General features: G+C 35.8%; 1 protein-coding gene across 1 annotated transcript in view; it reads right to left on the bottom strand.

Annotated features, from left to right (window-relative positions):
* Positions 1–19,650, bottom strand: part of LOC306965536 (sodium channel protein type 4 subunit alpha B-like) — a gene marked incomplete at its 5' end in the record, with an annotated part of 98,794 nt that extends 79,144 nt beyond the window's left edge. Inside the window, 12 exons of the mRNA XM_079560010.1 lie at positions 3,259–3,543; positions 6,277–6,384; positions 6,467–6,640; positions 8,558–8,712; positions 8,787–8,850; positions 10,128–10,225; positions 11,586–11,748; positions 15,185–15,529; positions 17,329–17,439; positions 17,546–17,617; positions 19,308–19,522; positions 19,638–19,650. Of these exons, the coding sequence (XP_079416136.1) occupies positions 3,259–3,543; positions 6,277–6,384; positions 6,467–6,640; positions 8,558–8,712; positions 8,787–8,850; positions 10,128–10,225; positions 11,586–11,748; positions 15,185–15,529; positions 17,329–17,439; positions 17,546–17,617; positions 19,308–19,522; positions 19,638–19,650 (1,803 nt within the window). The remainder of the gene's footprint in view (positions 1–3,258; positions 3,544–6,276; positions 6,385–6,466; positions 6,641–8,557; positions 8,713–8,786; positions 8,851–10,127; positions 10,226–11,585; positions 11,749–15,184; positions 15,530–17,328; positions 17,440–17,545; positions 17,618–19,307; positions 19,523–19,637) is intronic.
* Between the last annotated feature and the right edge of the window lie 5,063 nt (positions 19,651–24,713).

Raw genomic sequence — 24,713 nt, 5'->3', positions numbered from 1 at the left:
GGGAGTTCGACAGGGCTGCACACTGTCTCCAGCACTATTTACTATTCACACTGACAACGTGCGGCTTATTCAGGCCGCTCCAGTTTGGGCAAAAAGTGTATTTTAAAGAGCCAAGAAGAAGCTTCTGTGACTAGAACCCAGCCCAGTTGATGATTTAACCTTTTCTACGATGGATAATCCCAGGATGAATGAGAGCCTTCACAAACATTGTGAATGAACAGTATTATTACTCGACTTAAACATTTCAGTGGCATGTTGATATATTAAATAGATGTTATAAAATAGATAGTTTGTGTTTTGTTAACTTTATTCTTATTTTTTTATATATATTTTGATGGTATTTTCTTTGGAAATGTAACATTCTCACGTTTTGTTAGTCAATTCATCCAGAAACAGAATCCGCAAACAGTGATCAGTCATGTAGCATTTTCTCCAAGTATTTTTCTTTTTCTTTTTTACCATTACTTGAGTAACGACTTGGGTCATGATTTATACTTGAGTAAAGTTATTTCACTTTAGTAAAAAAGTTCTAATCAGTTCAAAATAAGTTCATGTATCTTAACAAGAGCAAAAAGACGAATACAAAAGCTTCGACCAAATGTAATTGACTCTGTGCAAAACATGAAAGCAAAACAACGTGACTTCCTGTTTCGATCCAGCTCGCCAAAATAAAAGCACACAGCTCGTCTCATTGATTGGCTCAGCAGGTACTTCAACTTTAGAAGAACATAATTAAAGACACATTTTAAGTGTTTGTCTGTTAACTTCTTAACTCCCGCCTGAACCCAGAGGATCTTTTTCCTCACGTCATCAGATTTTTTCCATATTTTTTTGTTGGGTATTCAACTCATTTTTGTAACTTTTTTGTAACTTTTTTGTCAATTTTTTTATCACATTTTTGTCACATTTTTCATTTTTTCATACATTTTTTTCTCACATTTTTTTTGTCATTTTTTGTCCAATTTTTATCACATTTTTGTCATTTTTTGGGGTCATTTTGTGTCACATTTTAGTCATTTTTTGTCTTTTTTTGTAATTTTTTTAATCAAATTTTTGTCACATTTTAGTAATTTTTTGTCATTTTTTGTCATTTTTTTAATCAACTTTTTGTCATATTTTGTCATTTTTTGGTCACATTTTTGTCATTTTTTTGGTCATTTTTTGTCATTTTTTTCATCAATTTTTTGTCATATTTTTGTCATTTTTTATCACATTTTGACTTTTTTGTCATTTTTTATCCCATTGTGTCATTTTTTTGTCATTTTTTTCATCAATTTTTTGTCATTTTTTTCATCAAATTTTTGTCATATTTTTGTCATTTTTTTTAATCACATTTTGACTTTTTTTTGTCATTTTTTGTCACATTGTGTCATTTTTTGGTCATTTTTTAAATAATTTTTTTGCCATTTTTTTGTCATTTTTTTCATCAAATTTTTGTCAAATTTTTCTCATTTTTTTGCCATTTTTTTGTCATTTTTTTCATCATTTTTTTGTCACATTTTTGTCTTTTTTTTCATCAATTTTTTGTCTTTTTTTTCATCAAATTTTTGTCATATTTTTGTCATTTTTTTTATCACATTTTGACTTTTTTTTTGTCATTTTTTGTCACATTGTGTCATTTTTTGGTCATTTTTTAAATACATTTTTTGCCATTTTTTTGTCATTTTTTTTCATCAAATTTTTGTCATTTTTTGTCATTTTTTTCATCAAATTTTTGTCATTTTTTTCACCAAATTTGTCATATTTTTGTCATTTTTTATCTTATTTTGACTTTTTTGTCATTTTTTGTCACATTTCCATCATTGTTTTCGTTTTGTTTTCGGGAGTTAAGGGGTTAATAGTTAGGTAGAAAGAAAGTTGAACTAATGAACTACTGGACTAATGAATAAGATGGTGCTTTTATTTTGGCGTGCTGGATCAAAACAGGAAGTCACTTGGGCGGCGTTGTTATGATGTGAAGTTGTGCACAGAGTCGATTGATCAGGATTCAAAATGGATTCTATGTAGAGACAGAGACTTCACAATCTCAGGAAACTACTACATTTCGAACTAGGTACACAATTGTAGATTAAATGATTAAATTTTTTTTCATTTTTTTGTCACATTTTTGTAATTTTTTGTCTTTTTTTGTCTTTTTTTTCATCACATTTTTTTCATTTTTTTGTCACATTTTTGTCATACTTTTGTCATTTTTTATCACATTTTGACTTTTTTTGTCATTTTTTGTCACATTGTGTCATTTTTTTGTCATTTTTTTCATCAATTTTTTGTCATATTTTTCATCAAATTTTTGTCACATTTTTCTCATTTTTTTGGTCATTTTTTGTCTTTTTTTTCATCAAATTTTTGTCATATTTTTGTCATTTTTTGTCACATTTTGACTTTTTTGTCATTTTTTGGTCATTTTTTAATCAATTTTTTGTCACATTTTTGTCATTTTTTTCATCAAATTTTTGTCATTTTTTTTGTCATTTTTTCATCAATTTTTTGTCTTTTTTTTGTCACATTTTTGTCATTTTTTGTCATTTTTTTCATCAATTTTTTGTCATTTTTTTCATCAATTTTTTGTCATATTTTTGTCATTTTTTATCACATTGTGTAATTTTTTTGTCATTTTTTGTCACATTGTGTAATTTTTTTGTCATTTTTTACTCAAATTTTTGTCATTTTTTTTGTCACATTTTTGTCATTTTTTGTCATTTTTGTCATCAAATTTTTGTCATACTTTTGTCATTTTTTATCACATTTTGACTTTTTTGTAATTTTTGTCACATTGTGTCATTTTTTTGTCATTTTTTAAATCAAATTTTTGTCATTTTTTTGTCACATTTTTGTAATTTTTTGTCATTTTTTGTCATTTTTTTCATCAAATTTTTGTCATACTTTTGTCATTTTTTTATCACATTTTGACTTTTTTTTTGTCATTTTTTGTCACATTTTGACTTTTTTGTCATTTTTTGGTCATTTTTTAATCATTTTTTTGTCACATTTTTGTCATTTTTTTCATCAAATTTTTGTCATTTTTTATCACATTTTGACTTTTTTGTCATTTTTTGGTCATTTTTTAATCCATTTTTTGTCACATTTTTGTCATTTTTTTTATCAAATTTTTGGATCCAAAATGGATTCTATGGAGAGACAGAGACTTCACAATCTCAGGAAACTACTACATTTCGAACTAGGTACACAAAACTGTAGATTAAATGATTAAAATCCTTCCATCCACGTGTAAAAATCAATTCTGCTCACAAAACTTACCACGGAGAACAGTGAGAAGTAGGATTCTAAAGCGTCATCGAAGTTGAAGAGCAAGTTCTTCCAGCGGACCTCAGTGAAGTTACTTTCCATCAACATCATGCACTCAGATCTGTTGCCCACTTCGTCAGGATGAAAAATGGAGCCTGACGTTTCGTTGAAGCAGTAAGAGAACTTTCCTGCGTATGTTTGAACGAACATGATCACGAAGAAGAGCCAGACGGTGCTGGAGACGAGGAGCACGTCCAGCAGGGGGGGCACCATTCTCAGGAGCGCACACACAGACCGCTGCAAGACACAGGAGACATGTAACGCGTCATTATGGTTTATACACATTCATATTATCCTGAAAGACACTTAACTCAGACTGCCAATGACGTATATAGACGTCAATTAGGTTTTTCTATGGGAACAGCTGCAGCAAAGCCTTGAGCATGTCTGGTGTTAACCTTTTAACTCCCACCTGAACGGAGCCCATTTTCTCCAGTTTGGCTTTGCCCTAATCAAAAAGCTTCTTCGGAAAAAAGCAGCAAAACAAATATGAAAAGAAAACAAGGATGTAAACGCAACAAAAATGTGACAACAATTCAACAAAAATGTGTCAGAAATTCAACAAAAAAGTGACAAAAATTCAACAAAAAAGTGACAAAAATGTGACAAAAATTCAACAAAAATGTGACAAAAATGTGACAAAAATTCAACAAAAATGTGACAAAAATTCAACAAAAATGTGACAAAAATTTAAAAAAAAAGTGACAAAAATTCAACCAAAAAGTGACAAAAATTAAACCAAAAAGTGACAAAAATTAAACAAAAATTAAACAAAAAAGTGACAAAAATGTGACAAAAATTGTGACAAAAATTCAACAAAAATTCAACAAAAAAGTGACAAAAATTCAACCAAAAAGTGTCAAAAATTCAACAAAAATGTGACAAAAAGGTGAGAAAAATAAAAAAAAATGTGACAAAAATTCAACAAAAAAGTGACAAAAATGTGACAAAAATGTGACAAAAATTCAACAAAAATGTGACAAAAATTCGACAAAAATTCAACAAAAATTCAACAAAAATGTGACAAAATTTTTTTAAAAAAAGTGACAAAAATTAAAAAAAAAAGTGACAAAAATTCAACCAAAAAGTGACAAAAATTAAACCAAAAAGTGACAAAAATTCAACAAAAATTCAACAAAAAAGTGACAAAAATTCTACAAAAATTCAACAAAAATTCAACAAAAATTCAACAAAAAAGTGACAAAAATTCAACCAAAAAGTGACAAAAATTCAACAAAAATGTGACCAAAATGAGGCGTTACACAGGCCTATATAATGGCCAAAGAGGACAGAATGCATTTGGTTTAGGCGGGTGGTAAGAGGTTAAAATCTTAGTTCTTTTATTGAGTCACTAGGTGGCAGCATTGCTCTTTCGTTTTCTCAGCTTTTGGGTCAGAAAACAGCATTTTGGGTGATTTCATCTATTTTCTTCGGACAGTTACTGAAGAATGGAAAGAGGTACAAACAAACTTTTTTTCTAGATGAAAGACGAGAGTCTAATCTTTCTTTTGGTGGGTTTCGTGTTGACATAGACCTAGACCTACATTTTCTGTGGGTCCTGAAAACCCTCTGGCAGTGGGAGCGCTCTGATTTGAAAATGGCGGTCACTGAGTTAAGGATTTAAGATTGTGTTGGTCTGGAACACGTCCAATGATGGATTCTGAGCTTTGGAATGTTTGAGGACAGTTTGGTTATTCATCTATGACGCAACAAAATGAAGAAAGTGCAGATGGGAGCGAGAAGCAGGATATTAGAGATCAAACATCACGCTTTATTCTGGTTTTGTAAACGACTCCATCAACATAACCCCTCAGTCTTGATGTGCATGACTTTGTATAAACTTTATTTACTTTTGTATGACTTCTGTATGTCATTTCTTTTAGACTAATGTCTTTTTTCATTGTAGAATTTCAGATTCAAAGTGACCTAAGCCAGTGGTTCTCAGCCTTTTGGAGCCACGACCCCCATGATAACAGTTAAAGGGTCTCGTGACCCCCCGCCCGGGTCACACAGGGAGATATAGGCACATTAGTCGACATAATTCTTTAACCTCTTACCACCCGCCTGAACCAAATGCCTTCTGTCCTCTTTGGCCATTATATAGGCCTGTGTAACACCTCATTTGAAAGCTGAATTTTTGTTAATTTTTTGTCACTTTTTTGTTGAGTTTTTGTTGAGTTTTTGTCATATTTTTGTTGAATTTTTGTTAAATTTTTGTTACTTTTTTGTTGAGTTTTTGTCACGTTTTTGTTGAGTTTTTGTTGATTTTTTGTTGATTTTTTGTCACTTTTTTGTTGAGTTTTTGTTGAATTTTTGTTAAATTTTTGTCACTTTTTTGTTGAGTTTTTGTCACTTTTTTGTTGAGTTTTTGTCACGTGTTTGTTGAGTTTTTGTTGAATTTTTGTTAAATTTTTGTCACGTTTTTGTTGAGTTTTTGTTAATTTTTTGTCACTTTTTTGTTGAGTTTTTGTCACGTTTTTGTTATGTTTTCATCACATTTTTGTTGAGTTTTTGTTGAGTTTTTGTCACGTTTTTGTTATGTTTTTATCACATTTTTGTTGAGTTTTTGTTGATTTTTTGTCACTTTTTTGTTGAGTTTTTGTTGAGTTTTTGTTGAATTTTTGTCACATTTTTGTTGAATTTTTGTCACATTTTTGTCACATTTTTTTCACATTTTTGTTGAATTTTTGTCACATTTTTGTTGAGTTTGTGTCACATTTTTGTTGCATTTCCATCCTTGTCTTTTTCTCATTTTTTTGTGGCTGTTTTGGTGCCTTTTTTTCCCCCAAGAATCTTTTTGATTTGGGTAAAGCCAAACTGGAAAAAACGGGATCCGTTCAGGTGGAAGTTAAGAGGTTAAAAAAACATAGAAAAAAAAAATGGCTAAAGTAAAATTCATCAAATTACGTTCAAATAATGGCACTCTGGTAAAATACGAGTAAAGTGAGTACAGTGAGTAAAGTTTCTCACCTTTGTGCCCTGGATGTGAGCGAGGATCCGCAGAGGCCTCAAGGCTTTCAGACTAATCAGAAACAGATTCAACGAACTCGCTTGAGCCGCCACTGACAAGACACAAGCCTGAAGGAGAAACAGGGAGATACTTTCACTTCAGAAACACGGTAACGAGGTTTACGCACACACATCTGTCCACTCATCTCACCGATGTCACGATCAAGTCCAGCCAGCACCACCCGTCCCTGAAGTACCGATGGAAACCGAGTCCGATCCATTTGAAGATCAGCTCCAGCAGGAACAGGTAAGTGATCACCTGATCCAAATATCCGAGGACGGTTTTCAAAGCGGGGCGCGCGGGCAGGTACACGTCCTCTAACATCTGTCAAGAGAGACACCTGTGACTTTTGGTGTGAACATAAAAAAGCTTTAAGGTCAGCACACACTACACCACTTTTCTAGTCGTAAACGATTTTATATAGAATGGGGGGTCCGCACTACACGACTGGATTCAGTGCGATTATAGAACGTCTGGGGGTTCACACTTAACGACTGAGAATCGTCAGAGCGACTCACGATTCTGACAAACAGCTGATGTTTTATAACACAGCGTCTGTCGTCTCTACGGCTTCAAAAACTGACCCCAAGTCCACAAAGACAGGCCTGTGTTTGTGAGCGCGGGATAACGTGTGTGTCCCGATTGGTCAACGGTGTCAACAATGTCACAACACCGCAGCGCTAGCTTACTGCTACTACCAAGCTTCAACTGGGCTATAGTTCTGTCACATGGAGAGAAAAGTCGGCGACAGGAAGAAGTGGGACGTGTTTCAGTGGATTTAATAAGAAAAGGAGACGGGCCTCAGTGATGGAGGAGACAGCGGGGAGGCTAGCCGCCGTTAGCCGTTGTTAGCAGCGAGGTGAAGCTGAACAGTCCGTCTCCAAACTCAGTAAGAGCCGCTAAACTCTGCTCGTGGTTGAAATGTAGCTGGAAAAGGTGGTTGTCGTGAGATTTTGGTGATATAAAGTTGTGCTGTTTCATGTGTGGGGCTGTGGCCATGAAATGAGTTGTTTGTGCCCAGGGTTGCCAGGTATGGGCAGCCAAACCCGCCCAAAAATATCTGAAAACTGCGGAAAACCCGCGGACATACGGCGCGGCTAGAATTTTCAATATTGTTTACTAGTTAACAGAGCCCATGTGCCCCTACGATGATGAGAAACCGCCCCTACTCCCTTCCCTTATTGAAAAAGCAGCTTACAGAGCCTTGGGTTTGCCTTCGAAATAATGATTTTGATCAATTCAACATTGATTACAGTGCTCGATTATTGAAAAAATAATAATCGCGATTATTTTTGTCATAATTGAAATCACGATTATTCAAACGATTATTTGTTGCCTTTAAAAAAATCCATCAAAAAAATGACAAAAATCCATTTAAAAAAAGACAAAAATCCAGCAAAAAAAAGACAAAAATCCATTTAAAAAAAGACAAAAATCCATAAAAAAAAGGCAAAAATCCATTAAAAAAAAGACAAAAACCCATCAAAAAAGACAAAAATTCAGCAAAAAAGACAAAAATCCATTAAAAAAGTGACAAAATTCCATCAAAAAAATTACAAAAATCCAGCAGAAAAAGTGACAAAAATCCCAAAAGTAAAAATTAGAAGAAAAAAAATAAAAAAATAAAAATTGATTTTTTTTTTTTTTTTAAATAAAAAAATTTAAAAAAAAAAAATTATAATCAATTTTTTGCGATTATGCTAATTTTGTAATCGTTTACTGTTGTAATCGAAATCGTAATCGAATTTCGATTAATTGCACAGCCCTAGATTACAGCAAGGCAAAAAAACGCGGACAGTTTTTTTCACCCGCGGAATGGCTTTAAAAACCGCCCAATTCCGCGTCCTGGCAAACCTGTTTGTGCCGCTGGTTTAACAGAGAAGTGATAAAAAAGGAGGCGCGGCGGTGTTTTCCTGTCTTTATATCACTCTGTCATTCACATTTGTGTCTGTAAAATCAGCCACGTTTCTCCCGTGCGTCCAAAATCACACTACACGACCCCCCCACACTACACGACCCGACTCTGTGTGACCGCCTTCGACTAGACGCGACTCGATTAGACTCGGCACGACTGAGAACTAGACCGAAAACCGGGCGTAAAAGTCGTGTAGTGTGAGCTGACCTTTAGACATATGCTAGCAAAAAACAGCACACTAAAGCACAGTATTAGTAAAAAGTAGCATCGTATGAACAAGAAACAACATCTGCGATTCAGAGAAGAAGAAAGGATGTTTTTAATACCAGGGCAAAGCTGCTGACGAGGATGATGAAGAAGACGACGTTGTTGAAGTACGGGTGCTGGACGATGTTGAAGGCGGCTCTTCTGAGGTTGGCCCAGACGCGACCGCAGCCCTGAGACTTGTCCAGGTTCAGGGAGGGGCAGCAGCTGTAACACTCTGCAACACGAACCAAATAAATAATACTGCAATATCTGCGTTATACGTCTACTACAGCAGAGCGCGCTCCGTACTTTGGCAGCAGCAGTCCTCTGGCTCTTCTGCGGCGTCCTCAGTGTCTTTCATCTTTTGGAAATTCTGCTGAAATTCGAAATCAGCGTCACTGTAAAATGTTTGCCCATGATCGGTTATTTAAAGGGGCTATACAGAGTCGCAGTGTGTGTTTTTTGTAAGTCAAATTTTTGTCATTTTTTTGTCACATTTTTGTAATTTTTTTGTCACATTTTTGTAATTTTTTTGTCACATTTTTGTAATTTTTTTGTCAAATTTTTATCACATTTTTGTCACATTTTTGTAATTTTTTTGTCAAATTTGTGTCAATTTTTTATCACATTTTTGCCACATTTTTGTAATTTTTTTGTCACATTTTTGTAATTGTTTTGTCACATTTTTGTCACATTTTTGTCACATTTTTATCACATTTTTGTAATTCTTTTGTCACATTTTTGTAATATTTTTGTCAGAATTTTGTCAATTTTTTATCACATTTTTGCCACATTTTTGTAATTTTTTTGTCACATTTTTGTAATTTTTTTGTCACATTTTTGTAATTTTTTGTCACATTTTTGTAATATTTTTGTCCAATTTTTATCACATTTTTGTCACATTTTTGTAATTTTTTTGTCAAATTTGTGTCAATTGTTTATCAAATTTTTGCCACATTTTTGTAATTTTTTTGTCACATTTTTGTCAAATTTTTGTAATTTTTTTGTCAAATTTTGGTCAATTTTTTGTCACATTTTTGTAATTTTTTTGTCAAATTTTTGTCACATTTTTTATCACATTTTTGCCACATTTTTGTAATTTTTTTATCACATTTTTGTAATTTTTTTGTCACATTTTTGTAATTTTTTTGTCACATTTTTGTCACATTTTTGTCACATTTTTATCACATTTTTGTAATTTTTTTGTCACATTTTTGTCACATTTTTATCACATTTTTGTAATTTTTTTGTCACATTTTTGTCACATTTTTATCACATTTTTGTCACATTTTTGTAATTTTTTTGCCACATTTTTTGTCAATTTCTTGTGACATTTTTGTGTCATTTTTGCCACTTTTTCATCAATTTTTCGTCACTTTTTTGTCAACGTTTTCTCACTTTTCCCCCCATTTCCGCCATTGTTTTTTTCGTCTCAGCTTTTTTCCAGAAGCTTTTGGATTGGGGCAAAGCCAAACTGGAGAAAATGTGCTCGGTTCAGGCGGGAGTTAAGGGGTTAAAAAAAAAAAAAAAAAAAAAATGGCTAAAATGTACACTGTAAAATGTTTGCCCATGATCGGTTATTTAAAGGGGCTATACAGAGTCGCAGTGTGTGTTTTTTGTAAGTAAAACGCTGCAGTTTGTGGGTCAGACCTGGGCCTCTCCGATCGGCAGTGTGCTGCTCATGGTCCCGTTCTCTTCAGTGAGTTCAGACGTGACGCAGCTCAGAGCCACATCCTCTTTGTCTTTGGCTGCAAAACACAAAATAACGTTTCAATGACCAAAACAACAGAGCAATTGGCTTGTTTTTCCTCTGACCCGAAGTTGTGAGCGCCAGTACTTCCTGTCTGTAGTCTTTTCCTGGAATAATAATCATATTTTCTACAGATTGTGTTGTGGGCAGTGAGTTCCTGGTAGACGATCATTTACTGTGTGTTCAAATATTGATGTAACAGTTCAGAGGAGACGCCTGTGATCATAAAGGTTTGTCTTGAAGCTAAAGGCTAACATGCTATATACGATTTGAACAAAAGGCACTATTTCAAATTGTATAATGCATGAGATTAATGTTAGCCTTTAGCTTCAAGACAAACTCACTGATCCTTATGAACATGGACGTCTCCTCACACTGTACAGCAACTCTTTAACCTGCAGGAAGTGATCGCCTACCAGGAACTCACCGTCCACCACAGAATCTTTAGGATATATGACGGATAATACGACGATTCGAACGGGTCTAAGCTAATCTTAAGGGAAATTAATACGAACAGGAAGTACTGGCGCCCACAACTTTAGCTCAGAGGAACTAGCATAGCCACATTGTGCAACAAGTACAACAAGTACCTTCAGGGCGAAACAAGACCCCTCTGTTTCGCGTCGGGGTCTTGTTTCGCCCTGTCGGTGCTTATTTTCCCGATAATGACCAGCGTTCTATACATTATCCGCTTATTATCCGGCCATTTGCCAACTGAACACACACAACATAAACTTCGTACACTTTTATGAAGGTCAAAGGTTTATTTAATGACTTCCGCGACAAATAGTTTCCAAAAGTTTGCGCATTGCTCAGCAACGTTTTGCTAGGCTAGAAGCAGCGAGGCTAATAGCTAGCCTAGCTACTTAGCTGAAGGCGCAGTTGGAGGAATGGTGGTGAATCTCTGGGTAAGTTGAAAGTCAGACTCACGCTAACTTCACGAGTGATTCCCCGACTTCTCTCTCAGTGATGGGACAGATAGTGTCGCTGCTACGTACGTGAGGAGTGATATGAAAGCACCAACTCAGACGTCCTTTATCAGAAAATAATGACCGGGAGAACGTTGGGAAATCCCATTCAAATCAACGGAGCTTCTACTTACGTTGTGAAGAGCCGTATAATAAGCCAATTATAATTTATATGTTATATGGTTTATTTGCGTCTTGTTTATAGAATATTTCCTTACTTATTAAGGGTTTTGTTGTGGGAAGCAGTCTATATCATGAACCAAATGAGTAAAGGCCATATATAAAACTCACATCTATAGTGAGTATAATGAGCCCATCACTATCTTCTTATAAGGATTAATCCCCTAAAATTCGTATTCACTGAACATGTATTTATTTGTCTGTAAGCACAATTACCTCGTTCCTCTCCTTTCGACTTTCCTCCTGCATTTATCCCACACACTTTCAGCAAGTTAATAATCCTCCTTTTGGAAACCTCCAGATTTTCCTCGTCTTTTGGAGCCAGTTTGTCGCTGATCCACTTCATCAGTAAAGTCAAGACGATGGTCAAGAGCTGCAAAAATCGACAAATGTTATTCTTGAAAAACAACAATAAACAAATAAAACAAGCTGGAGATGGAGAGAATGATCCATTATTTATACAGCACTTTTCCTTCTACATTAGGCACTCGAAGTTACATTTACTCGGGTAATAGACACTCAAGAAACAAAGTGCTAAAACCTCACAGTTTCCCATAAGAACACTCTCTCTCTAACCACTTGACCAGAACAGTTATTTTCAAAGCATCAGTTCAGGCTGAAATCTCACCCGAGGAGAGTTGCAGGGATGTTGGGGAGACTGCCAGACTTTGATCTCACCTCGCCCAAACATTAAAGAGGGCGGGGAAACAATCCATCTCGAATTGGTTGATCCCGTCTGTCAATCACGGACTACATTTAGATTAAGTTTAGACTGGTTTAGATCAAGTTTAGACTGGTTTAGATCAAGTTTAGACTGGTTTAGATCAAGTTTAGACTGGTTTAGATCAAGTTTGGACTGGTTTAGATCAAGTTTGGACTGGTTTAGATCAAGTTCAGACTGGTTTAGATCAAGTTTAAACTGGTTTAGATCAAGTTTAAACTGGTTTAGATCAAGTTTAAACTGGTTTAGATCAGGTTTAAACTGGTTTAGATCAAGTTTAAACTGGTTTAGATCAAGTTTAAACTGGTTTAGATCAGGTTTAAACTGGTTTAGATCAAGTTTAAACTGGTTTAGATCAAGTTTAAACTGGTTTAGATCAAGTTCAGACTGGTTTAGATCAAGTTTAGACTGGTTTAGATCAAGTTTGGACTGGTTTAGATCAAGTTTAGACTGGTTTAGATCAAGTATAGACTGGTTTAGATCAAGTTTGGACTGGTTTAGATCAAGTTTAGACTGGTTTAGATCAAGTTCGGACTGGTTTAGATCCAGTTTGGACTGGTTTAGATCAAGTTTGGACTGGTTTAGATCAAGTTTAGACTGGTTTAGATCAAGTTTGGACTGGTTTAGATCAAGTTTAGACTGGTTTAGATCAGGTTTAAACTGGTATAGATCACGTTTAGACTGGTTTAGATCCAGTTTGGACTGGTTTAGATCAAGTTTGGACTGGTCTAGATCAAGTTTAGACTGGTTTAGATCAAGTTTGGACTGGTTTAGATCAAGTATAGACTGGTTTAGATCAAGTTTAAACTGGTTTAGATCAAGTTTAAACTGGTTTAGATCAAGTTTAGACTGGTTTAGATCAAGTATAGACTGGTTTAGATCAAGTTTAAACTGGTTTAGATCAAGTTTAAACTGGTTTAGATCAAGTTTAAACTGGTTTAGATCACGTTTAGACTGGTTTAGATCAAGTTTAAACTGGTTTAGATCAAGTTTAGACTGGTTTAGATCAAGTATAGACTGGTTTAGATCAAGTATAGACTGGTTTAGATCAAGTTTAAACTGGTTTAGATCAAGTATAGACTGGTTTAGATCAAGTTTAGACTGGTTTAGATCAAGTTTATACTGGTATAGATCAAGTTTAGACTGGTCTAGATCAAGTTTCGACTGGTTTAGATCAAGTTTAAACTGGTTTAGATCAAGTTTATACTGGTTTAGATCAAGTTTAAACTGGTTTAGATCAAGTTTATACTGGTTTAGATCAAGTTTAAACTGGTTTAGATCAAGTTTAAACTGGTTTAGATCAAGTTTATACTGGTTTAGATCAAGTTTAAACTGGTTTAGATCAAGTTTAGACTGGTTTAGATCAAGTTTAAACTGGTTTAGATCAAGTTTAGACTGGTTTAGATCAAGTTTAAACTGGTTTAGATCAAGTTTAGACTGGTTTAGATCAAGTTCGGACTGGTTTAGATCCAGTTTGGACTGGTCTAGATCAAGTTTCGACTGGTTTAGATCAAGTTTAGACTGGTTTAGATCAAGTTTAGACTGGTTTAGATCAAGTTTAGACTGGTTTAGATCAAGTTTAAACTGGTTTAGATCAAGTTTAAACTGGTTTAGATCAAGTTTAGACTGGTTTAGATCAAGTTTAGACTGGTTTAGATCAAGTTTAAACTGGTTTAGATCAAGTTTAAACTGGTTTAGATCAAGTTTAGACTGGTTTAGATCAAGTTTAAACTGGTTTAGATCAAGTTTATACTGGTTTAGATCAAGTTTAGACTGGTTTAGATCAAGTTTAAACTGGTTTAGATCAAGTTTAAACTGGTTTAGATCAAGTTTATACTGGTTTAGATCAAGTTTAGACTGGTTTAGATCAAGTTCGGACTGGTTTAGATCCAGTTTGGACTGGTCTAGATCAAGTTTCGACTGGTTTAGATCAAGTTTAGACTGGTTTAGATCAAGTTTAGACTGGTTTAGATCAAGTTTGGAGTGGTTTAGATCAAGTTTATACTGGTTTAGATCAAGTTTAAACTGGTTTAGATCAAGTTTAGACTGGTTTAGATCAAGTTTGGAGTGGTTTAGATCAAGTTTATACTGGTTTAGATCAAGTTTAAACTGGTTTAGATCACGTTTAGACTGGTTTAGATCAAGTTTAAACTGGTTTAGATCAAGTTTAGACTGGTTTAGATCAAGTTTAAACTGGTTTAGATCAAGTTTAGACTGGTTTAGATCAAGTTTAAACTGGTTTAGATCAAGTTTATACTGGTTTAGATCAAGTTTAGACTGGTTTAGATCAAGTTCGGACTGGTTTAGATCCAGTTTGGACTGGTCTAGATCAAGTTTAGACTGGTTTAGATCAAGTTTGGAGTGGTTTAGATCAAGTTTATACTGGTTTAGATCAAGTTTAAACTGGTTTAGATCAAGTTTATACTGGTTTAGATCAAGTTTAAACTGGTTTAGATCAAGTTTAGACTGGTCTAGATCAAGTTTCGACTGGTTTAGATCAAGTTTCGACTGGTTTAGATCAAGTTTAAACTGGTTTAGATCAAGTTTAGACTGGTTTAGATCAAGTTTAAACTGGTTTAGATCAAGTTTAGACTGGTTTAGATCAAGTTTAAACTGGTTTAGATCAAGTTTATACTGGTTTAGATCAAGTTTAGACTGGTTTAGATCAAGTTCGGACTGGTTTAGATCCAGTTTGGACTGGTCTAGATCAAGTTTAGACTGGTTTAGATCAAGTTTAGACTGGTTTAGATCAAGTTTAGACTGGTTTAGATCAAGTTTAGACTGGTATAGATCAAGTTTAAACTGGTTTAGATCAAGTTTAAACTGGTTTAGATCAAGTTTGGACTGGTTTATGCTTCTTTTGACAACTTTTAGACTGGTTTAGACTGGCATATACTGGTTTAGACCAGTTCTAGACTGACTTAGATCAGGTTTGGACCAGTTAAAAACAAAAAAGAAAAATGTTGTTCGTCTCCCAAATGGTTAGAATTGTTTGCTTTTCTTTTATGGTTGTGGGGTTAACATTAAAGGGTTGGTTAGTTCTAGTTTAGGTTCTTGTCTTTTGCGTCACGTCCTGGTTCAGACTCACCAGAAAGTTGCCCACGATCAGCAGCGTGACGTAGAACACCACGCAGTCGAAACCAGTGGTGGACGCCTCTAAACAGTCCCACAGGGTCTCGATCCATTCTCCGCTCAGAGCTCGCACCGTCATCATGAAGCTGTGGAAGAAGGAGTTCCAGTGCCAGCGCGGGAGCTCGCAGTCTTCCGAAATCTTGCAAACGTTTTCCTGGTAGCTCTCGGAGAACATAAACATCCCGAACAAGCTGAAGAACAAGGAGATGATCACCAAGGAGAGGAACCAGAGCGAGCAGAGTCCGGCCCACGCCAGGCGCATCCACTTCAGCAGACCGGGCCACCAGCGACCCAGACGGAACTGAGGACAGAGAGAGAGAGACCGACTCATTTAGAAATCTACAAACAGAATAAAACACACTCTTTTCAAACACTTAAAGGGATGTTTCAGGATGTTTGACATAGGGCCTCATTTCCTCGTTATCCAGAGTGTTGCTGATTTCTGGAGATATTTTTTTTTGTAATTCATGCAGTTCTTATATTTGAAGAGTTTAGTGGCGCTAGGCTAATGCTAGGCTAGCGTTTAAACGTGGACACGGTGCTGCTTTGGCCACAGACTCATTTAAACAATCTTCTTATTGCCTCAGAGCAGAGCACTTTCAACAGATGGTGGATGGCTGGCAAGGCAAACGGTTTCCATCATCAGCCAAAAACATGCACAATAGGCAAATCCTCCAGCAGGTGATTCTGACCATTAGTCTGGCTCCACATCTGGAGGGCCCCTGGCGCGACACTGTCATCGCTTACTGCTATTTACGTGTCGCTCCAGTGTAATCGAAGATGGGTCAAATGATGGGAACGAATTTTGTCTTTGTCACTTTTTCTGTCATTTTATGTTTTCACATAAAAATAAGGCATTTTGAGCATTAAAATGGCCAACATTGCCTATATTTTTGGCAACGAAATCAAAATAATGAACTGAGCCAGATTAAATGCTATGGTTTTATTTTATTGACATATTAGTAACTCAGATTTTTTCAGAGGGATTTTGGATATTTTGTTTAGTTTTTCAATAAACTAATCATCAGTGAAAAAATCTGTAAAAACTCAAATCCCGCCTGTTTTTTTTTGGTTTCAAAGCTGAATAAATCAGGCTAGGAATTAGAGATTAAAAAATCCCTCTGAAAAAACCTTCAGAATGTTGTTGTGTCTCAGCCTGTAAAGTGTGGAGTCTGTGGGAGCTTCTATAAGGGCTCAGGCTCTGCCCGAGTGCGGCTTCTCTCATTCAGAGAAAACCAGCCCTGAAGTTTTGTAGCGAGTGCGCATGCTCGGCCCGTTCTTCCACTTTTCCGCTCCAGCGTCTCGTAGGAGGAAAAACACCATATTTGGGTGAAAGCGTAATCACGGGGCCCCTTAGCAGGACACGTGGATGTCACTCATTTTTGTAACATTTCTGTCATTTTTTTTTTTTTTTATTATTTTTTGTCAATTTTTTATCAATTTTTTATCACATTTTTGTCATTTTTCGTCATTTTTTTATCACATTTTTGTCATTTTTTTCGTTAATTTTTTATCACATTTTTGTCACATTTTGTCATTTTTTTCGTTAATTTTTTATCACTTTTTTTTCCTTTTTTGTCAATTTTTTATCAAATTTTTGTCACATTTTTGTCATTTTTTTCATTCATTTTTTATCACATTTTTGTCACATTTTTGTCATTTTTTTCGTTAATTTTCTATCCCTTTTTTTTTCATTTTTTGTCAATTTTTTATCACATTTTTGTCACATTTTTATCACATTTTTGTCATTTTTTGTCATTTTTTCGTCATTTTTTTAATCACATTTTTGTCATTTTTTCGACATGCTCGGCCCGTTCTTCCACTTTTCCGCTCCAGCGTCTCGTAGGAGGAAAAACACCATATTTGGGTGAAAAATTTTGAAACATCAATACTTTCACCTAAAGTGTCTCGCCTTAAATTTAGTCGACTAAAACAAGACTAAAATTGAAAAAATCCTTTTAGACTAAAACTCGACTAAAATTAAACTACATTTTAGTCAAAAGACCAAGACTAAAACTAAACTAAAATATGTTGTCAAAATGAACACTGCTGGGACCTATGGTAGTTCTCGAGCTGGGGCAATGTCACGGAGAGTCTCACCAATCTCAGGGCACTGGTCGTACGTAGCAATGAAAGACCTTCGACGTCCGCCACGCCGAGCTCCATCACAGTGAGGATGACGAGGACGGTGTCGAAGTAGTGCCAGTTCACCTGCAAATCAGAGAACAGAGAAAAACATTTCCAAAGAGTAAATCATCCATTTAAACAGACTACACACATGTCTCAGACCCAGCATGGTAGAAACTGGAAATCGAACCTCAAAGAACTCGTACGGACCCAAGGCCAGAATCTTCAGAAGAACCTCCAGAGCGAAGATGAATGTGAATGTCTGCGAAAGATGGAAGGTTTAGTGTTTCTCTTTCTCCAGTGCAATGTCATAACGGCTGAACAAGTGCTAAATCTAAAGTGCTAAATCTAAAGTGCTAAATCTAAAGTGCTAAATCTAAAGTGCTAAATCTAAAGTGCTAAATCTAAAGTGTCACCAGCCCTACACTGCAGGTCTCACAATTACATCAGTTTATTTGTAGATTTGTTATTAGCATTCCCATTAGTTAAAAATACAACAAAAATACAACAATACAGATATAGATCCAAGAACAAATGCATAAAAAATAAGTTATTTTGTGATCATAAAGTAATTAGGGCTGGTGTCAAGGGTGATGACAATGACTATTGAAGATGACATTGATTATGAATATCATTATTATTATTTATTATTATGCCATTATTGATATGGCTATTGTTATTATAAGTATATCAATCAATCAATCAATCAATCAATCAATCAATCAATCAATCAATCAATCAAACTTTATAAAGCGCTTTTCATACGGAAAGGTATTACAAAGTGCTTTACAGATTACAACATTTAAATATATGTATATATAATAGTGTTTTTGCAAACCACTACAGTGAAACAAATATGAGCCTGAATCAAGTGCTGATCTTGTGGATATGGTCGTGGGGACACCTTCAAACACTTACTTAAAGGGATATTTCAGGATTTTTGACACAGGGCCTCATTTCCTAGTCATCCAAAGTGTTGCTGATTTCTGGAGAATTTTTTATTTTTTTGTAATTCATGCAGTTCTTATATTTGAAGAGTTTCGTGGCGCTAGGCTAGTGCTAGGCTAGTGCATGTCTATGGTATCAGCTAGCCTGCATTAAAAACAGTGTGACCCGCTCCACAGAGCACCTGAGGCAAATCACTGATAACACCAGACTAACCATATACATGTCTGTGTCCATAGAGTCATTTTTGGAATATAACTAAATGATTGCATTTTGAGGGACTATTTTCTAGCAGATCATATTAGATTATACAACCACGAAGCCGATGCTGCTCAAATATAAGGTCTTTTAAATGCAAAATGGTTAAAATTACTCTAATTACTGTGCAGTCGAGTCGTCTCTACTTCACACTGAGGCATTTTGGTCTGAGTCAGACAGTTCTATGTAAGAGCCAACCCGGCCCGGCCCCCCATCACAGTCAGGAACAATACTGTGGCCCCCAGAGAAACAAGTCTGAGGACCCCTGCAGTATAAGGTCAGTGTGGATGATGATGTTGATGATGACAATGATAACTATTATTATTTTTTTTCCTCTTTTTTTTTCATTACACACACACATGCACATACATACACACACACGTCCGCCCAGTACGCCTATACCAATACAGCCTAACTTAAGTTTTCTGGTTCAGTGTCACGTGAGTGTCTGTTTTTTATAATATCTCTCTTGTCTGTTTTTTTTTTTTCTTTGTAATTGTCTTATAATTCACCATAAAAAATAAATACATTTTTTTTTTTAAAGGATCCCCATGAGGGATGGGCGGATCGATACCAAAGTATCGATATATCGATACCAAAAGGCTATTTTTTAAGTATCGATATTGGGCAAAAAGCATCAATACTAATTAACATATCTAAAAAGAAGGCGGGGCAGCAATTATCAACACAAAAGGATGATTTATTTCTTTGTTCTGAGCCAACATGTTGTCTCCTTGTGCTGGACTTACCACAGAGGCCAGAGACAGCGCATGCCCGAACTCCATCGTCATTGGGTAGTGGAGGCTAGACATGAGGCAGACGTTCACGATGATGAGGATGATGATGGCCACGTCGAAGAAAGGGTCCAGAACAAAAACCTGGAGGCCCCTTTTGAGCCGCGTCCAGCAGCCGCAGCAGTCACAGCTGCACAGGCGACGCCAGCACGAGATCCTCTGCTCAGGATCTGGGAAAACAAACAAACAAACAAACCTGAATGACCCTCACTCACTCACAGTCATGGACACAGGTTTTCTGTACATTTTCAAACTGTTTTACAAAGATCTAGAGTCAAAAACTACCTGTTGGGTCCATTTTACTGTTAAATATCCAGATTTCCCCACCTTCCTCTGTTTAGAGATCGTTAAAAATACGTCACTGGCACAGTTTTGTATTTGGGTGTTAAGAAGCATTTGGGAAAGCACTGCCTGTGGACGGCCCTGGTGGATAGTTTGTGAACTGCACGCAATATTAACCCCTTAACTCCCACCTGAACCGAGCACATTTTCTCCAGTTTGGCTTTACCCCAATCCAAAAGCTACTGGGAAAAAGGTGTGAAAATAGAAACAGAACTGAGACGAAAACAATGATGGAAATGTGAAAAAAGGGAGAAAACATTGGCGAGAAAGTGACAAAAAATTTACCAAAAATGACAAAAATGGACAAAAAATTGACAAAAAAGTGAGAAAAAATTGACGAAAAATCGAGGAAAAAATGGACGAAAAAGTGAGAAAAATTTGACGAAAAAGTGAAAAAAAAATTACAAAAAAATGTCAGAAATGGGCAAAAATGACAAAAAAGTGAGAAAAATTTGACGAAAAATTTGACGAAAAAGTAAGAAAAAATTTACAAAAAATTGGACGAAAAAATGGACGAAAAAGTGACACTTTTTTTTTTTAATGACAAAAATTGACTAAAAAGTGAGAAAAAATGGACGAAAAATCGAGGAAAAAATGGACGAAAAAGTGAGAAAAATTTGACGAAAAAGTAAAAAAAAAAAAAACCAAAAATGTCAAAAATTGACAAAAATGACAAAAAAGTGAGAAAAATTTGACGAAAAAATTGAGGAAAAAGTGACAAAAATGGACAAAAAATTAACGAAAAAGTGAGAAAAATTTGACGAATAATCGAGGAAAAAATGGACGAAAAAGTGAGAAAAATTTGAGGAAAAAGTAAGAAAAATTGTACAAAAAATATGACGAAAAAATGGACGAAAAAGTGACACTTTTTTTTTTTATGACAAAATTGACGAAAAATCGAGGAAAAAATGGACGAAAAAGCGATAAGAATTTGACAAAAAAAAAGGGAATAATTTGATGAAAAAGTGAAAAAAAAATGTACAAAAAATTGACAAAAATTTGAGAAAAAATTGACAAAAAAAACTGCGAATAATTTGACGAAAAAGTGACAAAAAAGTCACGAAAATCTGACAAAAATGAGTCGACTGCCCGACAAAAAAAGTGATGAAAAAAAATCTGACGTGAGGAAAAAGATCCATTTAGTTTTGTAGGTCTTTCAAATGAGGCGTCACACTGGCCTACAGGATTTGGGTAAAGCTGAACTGCAGAAAATGCTCTCGGTTCAGGCGGGAGTTAAGAGGTTAATCAATAGGATTTATGCACAGAAAAAGTATTTTGGGGGTACATTTTGTCCCTCAGCGCCCCCTAACTAAAACATCCTCCCACGGCTCTGATCTCACGTACACCAAACAACGAGAAGCCTGACTGGAAAATGTGGTTTCCTACGAGCCCCTAAACTGAAAGGCCAAATCAAGCTGTTCATGATTATATTTCTGAAGGGAGCAGCCGAGGTGAATCCACATTATTTACACGGACCTCCAGATTAGACGCTGGGGAGGACGCGAGCAGAATGTGGTTGTGTTCTTTGGGAGGTTGTGCAACATTATTAATTTCTCTGGAGTTGAAGCGTGGGTCGACCAGATGTCTCCTGTTCGGACGCACTGGGGGTTTAGGCTTTCGACTTGTGTAACAGCAAAAACATGGGAAAAAGTCAGCGTGGACGCCATGTGAGGGGGGAATATGGTTTCTGTTACTACACCTACTGCTGTGACCGACTCCTGCTGTTCCTACTACTACTACTACGATCATCTATAGCCAGGGGCGGACTGGCCATGTGTCCATTCTGGAAGAGCACAGAAGGGCCACTGGCTCTAGGGCCACCGGTCTGGCCCCTCACTTTACCTTACCCTTACCCCCGAGCTTTACCCAAATCTAAAAGCTTAACCTCTTAACTCCCGCCTGAACCGAGAGGATCTTTTTCCTCACGTCAGCAGATTTTTTTTCCATCGTTTTTTTGTTGGGTATTCAACTCATTTTTGTAACTATTTTTTTGTAACTATATCATTTTGATATATACGGCTCATTTTGATATATACGGCTTCCGTACCACTGCAGCGCTCAAGTTTTTGGTGAAGTCAGTACGCCAGATATTCAACCTTTATTCTAAAACTAGCGACTTGATCCGAATTGAGGATATTGTACGACACGCTCTTATGTCGGCGCTATCCCATGGTGGTTTATTAAGGTGGAAGCCGACTACGATTTGGAAGAGTTTGCGCGCTCACCGCGCACAGGCGAACTAGCCAGCTGTCAGCAACTTACGCTAACAGCTGATCCAACAAACAGCTGATAGCGAGCGAAACCGGCGAAAATGCCACCAAAGAGAACACCCTCGGCTGAGGAGTTCGAGGATATTAAAAGGTTACTGGATATTCTTACTGAGGATGTTTCTTCAGTAAAACAACAGCAAAGGGAGATTCTGGCGCTAGTCAAAGAAGTAAAGGCTTTACGTGGTATCATCGAGGAGAAAGACAAGCGTATCACGTCTCTGGAAAAGAGGGTGACTGATTTGGAGCAATATACGAGGATGAACGACGTTATTGTGTCTGGTCTCAACATCAAACCCCGATCTTACGCTCGGGCGGTGGTCTCCGTTAACGGAGGCGTGCCCGAGCAGCAAGAGGAACGCTCTACGGAGCTACAAGTTGCTGCTTTCCTGCAGACGAAGGGGATCGAGCTGGATATCAATAGCATTGAAGCGTGTCACCCGCTGCACAGGAAGAATACCTCCGACAGACCCGCTGTCATAATGAGATTCGTCAACAGAAAGGATAAAACAGCCCTGCTCAAACAAGGATACAAGCTGAAAGGCTCAAATGTCTACTTAAACGAGCACCTCACCAAGCACAATGCGGACATAGCAAAAAAGGCCCGTTACTTGAGGAAACATCAAAAGATTCAGAAGACATGGACAGCAAGCTGTAAAGTATTCATCAAGTTGAACGGGACCCCAGAAGAAGCCAAAGTATTGGTGATCAGTAACTTGGAGGATCTGGAAAAGTATGAATGAAAGGTGGTCACATGAGGTAAACACACAATGACTTCCATGTATACAGACCACTCATCAGTAGCAGAGAACAATAACAGCTTATTCCAGATGATACATGACAATGAGAATCGTGAACTATGTCTTTCACAATATACTGAGCATAATACACTGGATCTAGAACATGACATAGACCCGGACAACAACTTCTTCTCCTCCAGGAACAATATATGTGGTTATTATACGGAAGATCAATACAATAACTGTATTAAGCACGACGGGAATCTCTCCATTATTCACTTTAACAGTAGAAGCCTATGTAAAAACTATGACAATATTAGAGATTACCTGAAGCAACTTTTTCAACCATTTAGCATCATTGCTGTAACTGAAACTTGGCTTAAAGAAGATAGAGACATGAACTATGAATTGGAAGGTTATGAAGCCAATTTCTTTAACAGACAAAGAAGAGGAGGAGGAGGAGTCGCTTTGTATGTCGACAAAAAATTAAATTATAAGATAGTGGAAGAAATGTCAATGTCTGTGGACAATATCTTGGAATGTATCACAATTGAAATAAGTATGAAAAGAATGAAAAATGTAATTATTAGCTGTGTATACAGAGCCCCTGGCTCTAACATTGAAGAGTTTCAAAACTGGCTGGAAAAAACGTTTTCTACAAAAAGCAACAAAAGAGTATTTATTTGTGGAGACATAAATATTGACATATTAAATCCGCACAAGCATAAAGTAACAGAGGAATTCATTAACACCATGTACAGTCTGAATCTTTATCCAAAAATAACTAGGCCCTCAAGAATAACTTCACATTCAGCCACTCTCATTGACAATATATTTACTAATGACATTGATGCTATTTCATCAAGCGGTCTATTAATCAATGATATTAGTGACCATTTACCTATTTTTGTTGTTACTGCTCTGAGTGTAAATGAAAAAGGTTTGGAGAAAAAACAGTACTATAAGCGATTACGATCTGAAGAGGCCATTATTGCTCTTAAAAATGAGTTGCTTTCCCAGGATTGGAATGCCATATATCAATATCAAGATGCAAATTATGCGTATGATGAATTCTTAAAAATATTCAACAAGTTATTTCATAAAAATTGTCCAATTATTCTGCACAGTAAAAGGGCTAAATATAGAGCTCACGCATGGATGACAAAGGGTCTACAGAAGGCTTGCAAAAAGAAAAATATGTTATATAGAGAATTCATAAGAAGTAAATCAAAGGAAGCTGAGGTTAAGTATAAAACCTACAAAAACAAACTAACTACTATATTGCGAAATTGTAAAAAAGAATATTTTGGGAAGTTACTAGATGATAATAAAAATAATGTGAAGGAAATGTGGAAAATATTAAATAGCGTTATAAGTAAGAAAACTAAATCAGACACCTATCCAAAGTATTTTATTGATAATAACAAAGAGGAGCACAATATGGCCCAAGTGGTGAACGGTTTTAATCATTTTTTTGCTCATGTTGGCCCAGATCTGGCAGCCAAAATCCCAGTGAATAGCACATGGGAAAATAATCAGTTAATAGACAGAAACCCGCATTCAATGTTCCTCAACCCTGTGGATGAAATGGAAATTATTAATGTAGTTCATAAATGCAAAGGTAAAAAATCTACAGATTATAATGAGGTAGACATGTCTTTAGTGAAGCAAATAATCGAAGAAATTGCAAAACCATTAGCATATATCTTTAATTTATCATTTCAAGCAGGAACTGTCCCAGACCATATGAAAATAGCTAAAGTAATACCCTTATTTAAATCTGGTGATAAGCATCATTTTAATAATTACAGGCCAGTGTCTCTATTATCACAGTTTTCGAAGATATTGGAAAAACTTTACAATACCAGACTGGAAAAATTTATTGAGAAACATAATCTGCTTGATGAGAGTCAATATGGTTTTAGAGGGAATAGGTCCACTGCAATGGCTGTATTGGATTCAATAGAAGAAATAACTAAGCAACTGGATCAAAGCAACATGGTAGCTGGGCT

The sequence above is a fragment of the Gobius niger genome (assembly GCF_951799975.1).
Source record: "Gobius niger genome assembly, chromosome: 7".
Lineage (NCBI taxonomy): Eukaryota > Metazoa > Chordata > Actinopteri > Gobiiformes > Gobiidae > Gobius > Gobius niger.
This window is presented reverse-complemented; position numbering and strand designations above follow the sequence as displayed.